At 35.2% G+C, this 11,807-nt stretch overlaps 2 protein-coding genes across 2 annotated transcripts; both read right to left on the bottom strand.

Annotated features, from left to right (window-relative positions):
- Positions 1-491: 491 nt before the first annotated feature.
- On the bottom strand, positions 492-2,917 carry LOC137396929 (uncharacterized). Its single transcript, XM_068083220.1, has 3 exons — positions 2,643-2,917; positions 2,159-2,372; positions 492-936 (listed from the first exon to the last, which is right to left on the bottom strand). Exons 1-3 carry the CDS (start codon positions 2,730-2,732, stop codon positions 851-853), a joined length of 390 nt encoding a protein of 129 aa, XP_067939321.1. The 5' UTR covers positions 2,733-2,917; the 3' UTR covers positions 492-850.
- Positions 2,918-6,042: 3,125 nt separating this feature from the next.
- Positions 6,043-9,348, bottom strand: LOC137396923 (uncharacterized). The gene is made up of 2 exons (XM_068083214.1): positions 8,965-9,348; positions 6,043-6,584 (listed from the first exon to the last, which is right to left on the bottom strand). The coding sequence occupies exons 1-2, from the start codon at positions 9,332-9,334 to the stop codon at positions 6,445-6,447; spliced, it is 510 nt and encodes a 169-aa protein (XP_067939315.1). The 5' UTR covers positions 9,335-9,348; the 3' UTR covers positions 6,043-6,444.
- Positions 9,349-11,807: the final 2,459 nt, after the last annotated feature.

Consider the following 11,807-nt stretch of genomic DNA (forward strand, 5'->3'; position numbering starts at 1 on the left):
TACTGTATTAATCTATATTTAATATAACAATATTAATGTCATTTAATTGTAATATTATATTATTAGTATTTTATCTTTTTAATTACGTGTATTATTCTTATTATAATAACAAAACTAATTCATACTGCATATCTATCTGTAAAACGTAATATATTAATATATAATTGATAAAATAATGTTGTTTCACAATTAATTTCGCCAAATTTCTTAACCCCACTCACTTATAGATATGTTATATAAAATAGTTATTGTCATTTTCTGGTATCATCGTTAATAGCATATTAATATTATTAGTTGATTATTATTAGATAAAGAGTTTGTGCCAACCACTGAAGACTGGGGAGAGTTTGAGCGCTATGTTGGCCAGCGTCAAACGCTCTCCAATTACTTGTAAGATAGAGCCGAACTAAACCAAACTTGACAAAATATAAAAAATATCCATAGAGTTATTACTCACATTTTATGTTTACAATATCATGGATTCTGATAGGGTTTTGTAAAATCTGTGTCATGATTGCATGGCTATATATTTATTCTTTTTCTGATCAAGCAAATATGATATAATAACAGGAAATGATGTTGTACAAATCTTATTGCAAGTCAACTATTGTGTTGTGATTTCAGAACCGAATCCTCCTTCAAAGAGGAGAAAATAATAGTAAGTGTGACAGCACTCCAGCGACTATTTCACTGTCACACCTGCGCCCTCCCCTGCTCATTCACGATGGTGCGAGAAGGCGGATGGGTAGAGTTCAAGGTTACATGTGCCTCCTGTCACCGATCGTACACTTGGGAAACAACTGCCAGGGTGAACAGAGCTCAGGTCATCAACCCCCTGCTGGCAGCTGCATCACTCTTTTCTGGCGGATGCCTTACGCAGAACCTCCGTTTTCTGTCGCTCCTGAACATCGCAATACCAAGCCACAGCGTTTGCCTCTACCAACAAAGAGAATACTTACATGGTGTGAGTGTTAATATTTACTCATAAACTTGGAAAATGTGAGTAAAAGCTTGGCACACTAATTGAATAACAACATTTAGAAACAATTTTTTTTTGAAATGAAAATATGTCATCCTTCAAGCAAAATATATTATAATTCAAAATTCTGATTCATCATAATATAGCACAAAAAGGGGAAGAGGATTCTACATTCTTAGACTAATGATAATGATACAAATTAATCTTGTATAATGAAGTTTTACAATATTTTACAGTGTATTGCTGAGCAGTACACCCTGCATAACGAGGGATTGATGGCAGCAATCGATTGGGAGCTTGATTTGGCAGGTGACGGTAGATGCGATAGTCCGGGGCATTGCGCACTATACAGAGCCTACACTATGATGGATCAGAGCTGCGGTTTAATAGTCAGCAGCCATCTTGTCAAGGTAAAACTTTGACAGTTTTTACTTCACAGCCTGACAAAAACCCAAATTTTTTAGTAGTTATCAATACATAAACATGAAGTTGCTCATCTAGCTAAATAGTTCATTCAAATAATGTGAAAGTAATTGTTGGTCGTAACTTTCTTTACATTGCAGTCAACAGAGACCACCAGCTCTAACACCATGGAGCTGGAAGGCTTCAAGCGATGCCAGTCCGATCTAATTTCCCACGGCCTGAGAGTGAGGTCCATTACAACGGATGTTGTTACAAAGGTTGTGTGCATACCGCAAGCTTGTGTTTTGGCTTATGCCGCAAATTTGTCGCCGTGAGCGAAGGCCTCTACCTGCATGCTTGGTGTCTAAGATTCGGGCTCTTTTCCCACCAACGAATGATGAAGAAGAGTTTGCAGACTTGCAAACAAGATTTGCGGCATAAACCAAAACAAGATTACGGTATGCACACAACCTTTTCCGAGCATTTGGCGATGGCTCTCCAAATGGGAATAGATTATCTACCAAAACAACTATTGAAAAACAATAATTGCTGATCATCAAAATAATCTCGATCTTTATATAATAAAATCATAAAACTAATACACTCTCTACTGTAGTAAGTGTACAAGCCAAATATACCAGTTCTCCTTGTGTTCCACGAGTTCAGAATATGTGTGTTCAACTGATGCATTAAATGTGTAACACAAGAATTGTAGATAATGCTTGACACATTAGCATAACCTTAGTGTTGTTGGCATTAAATGAATATCCAACTCACTATGATATCGCAGGTAATTATTCCACCTCAACTCAAGGGGTGCAGACGCCACAAATTCGTTTACACCAGGATGCATACGCAGGCATTCATGCTCCCCTCGGTGAAGGAGACAATGCGCAAACTCAGCATAATGGCAGCACAAACATTCAGGAAGAGATGGCATGTCTTGACAACGCTCGCAGGCACACCACTCTGTAGCCGGTGGTATTAGCTCCTAAAGAAATGAACAGATATGTCTATGCAACCATAGCTAATACATCAGGTCGATGTTATCCAACAGTATATCAGTGCAGCACTAGATTTAAATATTAAAATTGTTAATGTTGTCATTCGAGAAAAATCTGTAATTATTTTTTCGCAATATTGAAGCGATAATTATCATCATTAAAATCATATATAATAATATTCGTTCTATCACTCTCAAGCTAAAACTATTACTACTAGCTAGCTTGGCACATAAGAGCTGGCTAGTGGCGGTGCTTACTTGCTGGGAGGTTTTATTCTGTTGAGGATTTTCTTCAGATAGAGCGTCAGGCTCGAAACGCCAGGGTCTTAACTCTTCAGAATTTGACATTTTTTATGATCGCAACTCAGACATGAATAGTCGAACGGAATGGCCAAGCCGAAACTGTAAAGTAGCGAGCATCTATATTTGATACGGGGTCTTAGGTAAAACCCGAAGTGATTATCATAAACTATTGCTACGATAAGTTTGATATTGAGCTTTTTATTGGCCTTTCAATTCACGCGAGAACATCACGTGACAAGACAATAACCATACAGCGCGGATACGTCATCGAAATCAAGAGATTCCAATCTACGGCGGCTCTTTGTTTTTGAGCTTTTAAGAGCTTTTAATCACATTTCCACATATTTGGCACCTACCACACAACAGAGTAAAACATGGCGAATCTTTTGATACCAAATAACTGTAATGTGAATTTTGTTGCAAGTCAACCTTTAACAAATGTTTAGCATATACCGGTGCAACTCCGGGCACTCACCTAGTTGTATATATAACCACCCTATAACCATCTCTCGGTGAGTATCTTCCCACTTTAGTGATACGCTTTCTACGATTATATCTGTATTTGTTGTATTATACTTTGTATTTGTATATGTCTGTTTTCAAGTTCAGTACTCTTATATCCCCTCACAATGTCAGAAAAAAACACTACTCAAATATAATCAGCTAATAAGCATAGAAAATCCAGGTGTTGTGTTGTACTACACAATAAAAGGATAAACAATGCAGTAAAACTACAAGACATCTGGTAGTACATTACTGTACATACTGCCAATGTTTACAAAATGGTTAGGCCCATTCACTTCGGATATTTTAGTCTAGCCTAGATTTTTAAAATCTTGAAATTTATGACTAAAATATTAAATAGGACTTTAATACACAACCATAACAGTAAATAATTAATGTATTTAATTATAATTAACAATTTTAGTTTACTAGAAATTCCACTGTCACACAGCCCACGACCAAAGTGATAATGGAAAATAGAAAGGGTACTGTTGGTTGTTGAAAAAGTACTTCTCAGCAGGAATTGACAGAGTATAGTGTAAATGAGATTTGTTTGAAATAGAAATGTTCTAGAAATATCTTGAAAAGCTTGGTTTAATACAATAATAAATCACACAAAAATCACACCTAATCTACTACTATCTCAAACCTGTTTTACAACAATAAAAAAAAATATTAATTTAAGCTTTAGGCCTAATCTACTGTAATGTATGTAATTCAACAACAATAAAGAAATATGTTCATTATAACTCTGAAATGCAAAAATAGAAGTAAAATGGCAAGCTACTGTGTACTATATACAGTTTGAAAATTGGTTGTGTTGAATGTAGAATGGTATTGATAGTGATCTTAAACAGAAAGCAAGTATGAGCATTCACGCGTCTTAAGGTTTTCTGCAAACTTTTGCTGCAAAATAAAAAATGTTCTCGTCATAAAGGAGCGTTGTAGTTCGGCATAACTTGTACATAAGTTGTAAAGAATTTCGGCTAACTATTAGTTAGCCGAAAATAGGTTTTAAATAATGAAACCTTCGGTGATTGGGCAAGAAAACATAGGCTGATAAACTGTGTACCACAATTTTGTACCAGTAATTCGGTCTACGCTTCAAACGGTCTACGTTTATTACAGAAACCTTCGAATGAATTCGATTACAAGTAAACAATGCCAGACTGGTGAAATGAGCACGGTTTTCTCGTGAAATGCGCACTGCTAAATAGTTCTACTATCTGTCGCACGGCTTTATTGGCGTATCGTAGGCCAGTCTTAACTTTTATTAAACCAAGCTTTTCAAACGTTTTGTGGCAGTTTTCATCCAAATTATTCTGTCTATTTGTGTATAATTCGATCAGATGGGTAAGTTTTAAGATAATGCCGACGGTTTACAAAGAATTGGTAACATATTTAAATAGGCTTAAATGTGTTTTGTATCGTTATTATACTTTAACGACTCTACAAAACGATGGTTAAATTTGTTGATGAGATTTCAAAACAAGGGTTCGTCTGATTGTTGATGAATAATTTTCGTAAGTTGTGTGCACATGCATTTATCATAAAAACTCTCAAACTTCGCATCCGCTCGTTTGGTCGTGGGACAATAATTTCTCCTCCATATGCAGTTTCTCGATAGCTTATATTAGCAGTAACTTACAAATGTATCGGATACAAATGTTTTTAATGTAAAGGTTTAAATATTAATGCTCAAACAGATTAAAACAGTTTTTACTTCTTTGGTAGTCTGAAATTCTCATGAGTTCTACAAGCAATGACATCTCTTGACTCTGCTGTACAGTCTTATTAGACTGCCAGTAGAAATAACCTTGCTGGTCACCTTAACATATTGAGCTTGTCACCTCCACTTCATATAAAAATCTTTCAATGCACAAGACTTCAGCAAAAACTCAAAAGCGTTTAGCTCTCTGATTGGTTAATTCATGAAAAACCAATTCATCTGGAACCTAACCGCAAAATATTTCATATTAAAAGGTTTATCAAAATTATTTTGTACGATCTAACAAATACTGACCTCATAAATACTTCCGTATTACTTAGTAACTGAAATTACAATACTCGACTTTACATTTGATGAATTGCTATGGTTTGCTCTATTGAAATACATGTACTTCAAAGTATCAAGACCGCATTAAACAAAGAACTACTATTAGCCTGAGACAGTTATTAATTATTTCTATAGTGTTGCTTTCAGTTTTAACAAAAAAGACGTAAAGCTCTAAGGATTGATTGTTATTGATGTAAACGATTTATTATTAATATGATTTTGTGGACACTTTTATACTGATCATTTGATATTATGGGTTCATTAAGATAAAAGATTTGTAAAGGTTTTGTGCGACCTTCACTTTCCTCCACTAGTACAAGACTCCTGCATGAGTACAATACATATATTTCTGCTTGGTTCATCAAGGTGTACAAGAAAGAATCAAGTAACAGGCAATGAACAGGCCCAGAACAGCTCTGCTCTCTACTGCAAATGTTCGTGCTTATATAGCTGCTAAACTCCGCCCCTGTTCTGCTTGGTTAGACCCGGCACGGCTCGGTCCAGCTCGGTTCGGTACCGAGTCGGTACGGCTTTGGCTTGACTCGGCTTGGCTGTACATCGGCTTGGCTATATGTAAGGGAACGCCATCCACCACACATTGTCAAAGTGGTGGTCAAATGAAGGTGGCTGTCAAATAGAGGGTGACGTTCAAATAAAGGTGGCGTTCAATTAGAGGTTTTACGATATTTTGGGAGCCTATCATTTATGTCGTCTAGACTTTAGTCTCAGTTGGCCTTTTTTATGAGGCAAACCTAAACAGCTTTATATTTTAACCAACTAAACTAATGTGTTGGTAAGTTTTTTGTATATTTTTTGATTGTAAGTAAAAATATGTAGCATTAAGAATCATGACACCCAACAGTGGAAGAAAAGCATTTTCCGAACACAAGTCTCAAAACACAAACACAAAGAAACTTATGAACAAAATTACGATATACCAAAACAGGAAAGACAAAAAAAAGGAGCAAAACTCAGTATTTGGTAATAAAATTGCAAAAATAATGTTATTCTGTAAATATTGACATTATCAATTCAACTCTTGCAAAATATTGGCAATCTAAAACCACAAAATATTGAAAGGTAAACATTAAGGATTAGGATGTGTGCAACTTTATAAAACGGGTCTTTGCATTTACTGACATCAATGAAGATGTGATGATTCACTGTTTAGACTGTTAGTATTACATTTCTGTATGGTTAAGCTCTACACAGGTTGAAGAGTTTAAGACCGTTATCACCACAGGCTATAGCAATCTGTTCAGCTGAAGGAGACACGGCTATATCAGTTACATTCACAGACCGCAAGTATTGGTGAGTCAGGACTTTCAAGATGTTACCTAAAACAAATCATTGTATAAAGATCATTTAGGCAGCAGGGATAAACTGAACCAAGCTGTAGAATGACACACAAGAAGAGAAGGATGTCAACCAGGTGTTGATTCCTCCAACGTTGAAGATAAACTTTCATGAAATTTTACTTGATTTAATCAGAAAGTAGTTTTCTATCATTTCCAATTGTTTTTGATGTCTTACTGTCAGGATGTTTAAAGATTAAAATCGACAAAACTTGGTAGCGGTTAAAACACTCAGATCAAGCAAAAGTGCAATTAAGGCGTCTATCAGATAGCCTGTTCACGTCTGATAGACGTGAACAGGCTGTCTGATAAATACTCATAACACTGCAACTTGAACGCAATTGGCAATATCAACTATCAGCTACCAGTGATGTCATTTTCCACGTACTTTTCTTTTGAGCATTCTAACCGTGATCAAGTTTTGTCGAGTTTAATCTCCGAACAACCTGGTAGTCAGACCACCTCAAACATAAAAAATAATCGCAAATGATAAAAAATACCAATACTTTCTGATAAGACTAAAATTTTGTATAAGTTCCGCTTTAAAGATCAACCACCTGCAACCACCTGCGATAGTTTCAGTCATTAATAATGGCTCAAGTATTAAGAAGCAAACACAAAGCAATTTTGTCGTGGGCATCATGAAGAGTGTGAAAATATTGCTGGCGTGTGCCCAAACAAATGATTCACCAGTGAGCGGTAACGCAGTCACATGGGCACGCAGGTGCACCCATAAACAGCCAAATACCGTAACATTCTGTATAACCAGTTTCTTCGTAGTTGTTAATCTATATATATATTTCTCAAAGTTTTTCGTTTATCTATCCAGTTAGAGAGATAAAGTTTTATGAACGAAAAATCCTCTTCACACTGGATTTGAACTCACAAAGATTTCAACCACAAGTTTGCAAACACGCTAACTTAACATCAAGGTTCAGCCGTTTTGTCCCTTCCGTAGCTCTTACCATCCTGTATATCCTTTTTTCGACTGCACACATTAAATTATTAGCTAATACAGTGCGTCCTCGAGTTACAATGATCCTGTTATAAGATTTTTTTGCCTTGCAATATAGAACACAATGTTTTTCTGTCCTAGCCATACGAGGATAAAAATCTTTTCAACTTTTTCCACCATGTGATATTAAAAAAGATTTCTCTCAAAATTAAAATTGGGCAGTCGGTGTACTGATTACGTGGAAATGACAAAAATGCGAATATGCTATTTGCTAAAATCCCTCTCATAATGCCTGAAAAAGATACAATGCTTACTTTCTCTCTCTCAGTTCAGCGTTATTCGTTACAAGTTATAGCAAAAATCAAACCAGAAACAAATAGGTAATAAAATTTTAAATGGTAACTTTGCTTCAATTATGTGCTTACTAAGCTCAATTCATTTAAGTTAAATTCAACATGAATGTTGTACATCTGTCTTAAAGTTAAGAACTTCCTAAAGTACGTACTGCAAGTAGTACATTGTAATGTTACATTTAATTGCAGATCATAACCACTAAATATGCTAAATTTACTGTATATTAACTTTTTCATACACACACTTCTATGCAGTAATTGTTATTATTAATTCAACAAATTCATGCTTGTTAATTTGTTCGCTCAGTTTGTATTATTTGTATCATTACCAAATTTTATTGCAATAGCAATTTTGTAATCATATCAAAACAGACTTTATTTGGCCATTACTTACCATTTACAAGGGTATAGACATTAAATCTATAAATTAAGAGAAAAAATATAACAAATTAACAGTTGTTTTATGTTTTTTCTTAATTTATTTCAACCGCACAAAACTCTTTTTTATGATATGAAGTTTAGAAGTTACAGTTGTTTGAAAGAGCTTAAAAACGTTTACAGTTGTTTTATTTTTTCTCTTAATTTGTTTGAGCTGCACAACACATTTTTCTTATGGTATGAGGTTTAAAAGTTGGAACGGTAACTATTGTTATATATTAAATAACAACAAATTTTCTGTGTATGGATTTTTTTATTATCCAGAAAACGCCGAGCATTTTTCTAGTAAATAAATATCTGAAAATATGGCGTTGTCTAGACAACGAAATAAACTGCTTCTGCTTTTGTTAGGCCGATCTCACTTTCACCAATTGCACACTACAAGACATAAGGAAAAACTATTCTGGGTTCAAACCCCTAACCTTGTTAATAATTAATTTAATATATAATTTGCTTTATGGCAGTTTTTTAATTTTAATAGAATAATAATTATAATAAAATAACTGTATTTAAATTGAGGCCGAACCATGAAAAAGCAAAAGGAATTAACATAATTAATAATCAAGGTAAAACATATCAGCCAAGCTTCTGTTATGATCTGAGTGAATCCACTCACCAAATGGTGAAAGGACATAGAGTCCACCAAGGTGTCCAACATAGATGTACTCATCAGAGCCGACACAGATTCCTGAGGGATGATCAAGTTTATCTGACTTCCACAAGATTGTCATAGTCTTTGAAGGTAGAGGTTGTTGATACTTGTACAAACGATCTGTACCAAGTACTAGGATACCTCCATCTGAGGAGACGGTGATCTCTTGCGGTGAAGATATGTCATTTAATGTGTAAGAGCTGAGCAGATCACCATTTAAAGAGAAAATATCAAAACCATTTGTGTCCAAAATATGAATATTTGAAGTCTGTGAATTAATCACCACTTTGATTGTTTGAGAGGAGAATGGACGAGAGTCGAGTTGTTGCATCATCTTGAAAACTTTGTCGCACCTTTCCAACTGCGCTGTATAGCCTTGCTGCAAGCTAACTCGAACAGCACTCGATCGAGAGTTGTGAAAAGTCGGTTGAGCAGGGGCAAATATAGAATTTCCTGAGAAAGCTGGCTGTGCAACACCCACATTTTCATCTCGGCATTGTTTTCTTATCCAAGCTAAATATTCAGGATGAGCCCTTAGATTTGCCTGCTTGTTGCTCTGAATGAGAGACAAGACATGGCCACTCGGTGTGTATGATTGAAGATGAATCAAGTCTTTATCATAAACGTTTACACTTGCTTCATGGGCACTAACTAGTTGTTCTTTAGAGTTCCATAAAATGATTTTACCCGCTGATGTTACAGATGTAACAAAGTTGAGTGTGTGGGGTGGTGATAATATAAGGAACTGAGTTGCATCTTGGTTGGAGACATTTTCTGTAAACATTGAACACAATAATAAGCATGCTCAGACATTGCAAAGTTGACTAAATCAGTATTTCATAAATATTGTCAATTCTCGACTTACACATTATGTTCCAATATTCACTTTGTATGTGGAAAAATCATATACTAGATGAATGCCCGGCATTGCACGAGTAATAAATAAGATTTTGCAAAAAAAATTTATTTTAATCAACATTACAACATTTACCATTCTAGTTTTTAAATGTTCAAACCATTTCTGTGTGCTGTGTTTATGTCTGTGTAATTCATAGTGTACCGGCTGCTGTGCTTCCAACAGCTTTAAATTGATTGCAATAGTTGTGTTGGCCAGGTGATTTTAACCATTTTTCTTGATACCCTACAGGATTAATTTATTCGCGGAGTTATATTTCGCGAAAATTGCCATTTCATGCATATTTGCGCTTAATTTATTCGCGGCTGAAAACTGTCCCTCTCTATGAAGAGTTAACTAACTACAGAGTTATAACTACACATACGAGTCGATCGTGCTAAGCTATAAATTTTTTGCTGCGTTCAGAGGTTTTCACGAATATTCCTAGATTTGGGGGCCTTTGATGAACCAACAATTTGTGGTAAGTAATGAGTTTTTCACCTTTACTAAATTAGTTGAGTTTTACTTTGGTTCTTCGGTAAAACGCAATATTTATTTTTTCCATCCCTACCGCTTATTTATTTGTTTTAGTGTGAGAGAGATTTTTCATCATACACGGAAGCACAATGATTGCAAGGGTGGTAGATGTCATTCTTAGAAGATCACCAATCATTCAGGGCGGTCTTGAAATTGAGGTAGAAGTGACCGCAGCTGCTAACGAGGAGAATATATCTGTTTTAAAAAAGGAAAAAAAGACGCCTTTACGAGCACAAATTTTTGGCCAACCGGCAGAACTTTGCAATAGTAAGCCACGAGGAGCGTTCTGATGATAACTTCCTTACCCGTCATGTAGTAGCGAGAGAATCGCCTTTAACATCTACCCAAGAGAGTGACAGCGAAAGAGAGCAATAGAATAGAATAAAGAGAGAATAGAGCTGCTATTACCAAAATAACTAGTCGGAGAGCACCATTGCACACTAGTATTCACTTATCAAGTATACCAGTTTAATTTTATTGCTAGACAACCGCCATATGAACTAAACTGTTTATATTTACTCCATTCATCGTTTGTAAAATTTTATTTGCATTTGAAATATTCTATTTGTACTCTCAAGTTTGTAATAAATTATAATATATCTATACATGAAATAAAATATATAATTTAATCATGTTTGCTGCAGCGATATCAAGGAGTTGTTGTCGATGAAGGGGGTCTAGGTTGACTGGTTGCTTCTCTGCCAATATTCCTGCCTTGATGAATATTACTACTTGTCTCTAGTTTTCGTAATCGGAGTAGGTTGTTTCATTCTCAATCTGCAGTTAACACAAAAAGAAAAAATATTAATAAGTGTTAAGGAAGTACAAAAACAATAGCTGAAGTATTTAATGAAAGCGATTAGTTTTTAAACAAGAATTAACTAATGCAGTTAATTATAGAAAAACGTATCTGCACTGCAAATCAAATACATACCATAATGTCCAGATCAGAATCATGATCGTCCTCAACTTCGGTATTACAGGTTGATGGAGTTGATTTCAATGTAAAAAGACTAGGAGAGATTTTTTGCGATGACGAAGCCATGCCGAATAACATGTGAAAACCTTGAAATTTTTGGTAAAGTTTGATGCAATGGCAATAAAACTCGAAGCCCGGCGATGATTTTAAAGAAGTTTTGGAAATCAGCTACGTTTAGTACTTCTGCCTAGCGGCAATTTTTGCGATGACGCCATTCTGCATATCTTGTGACAACCTTGAATAATTTTGTAAAGAAATGTGATGCATTGGCAATGGTGTTAGCTCAAAGCCCAGGCAATGATTTTAAAAATGTTTTGGAACTCAACTACGATTAGTATTTATATTAAAAACTAGAATAGCGACCAGTTTTTAATTGGATGTAGTAGTTATTCTCCC

Source organism: Watersipora subatra, chromosome 5, assembly GCF_963576615.1.
Source record: "Watersipora subatra chromosome 5, tzWatSuba1.1, whole genome shotgun sequence".
Classification (NCBI taxonomy): Eukaryota; Metazoa; Bryozoa; class Gymnolaemata; order Cheilostomatida; family Watersiporidae; genus Watersipora; species Watersipora subatra.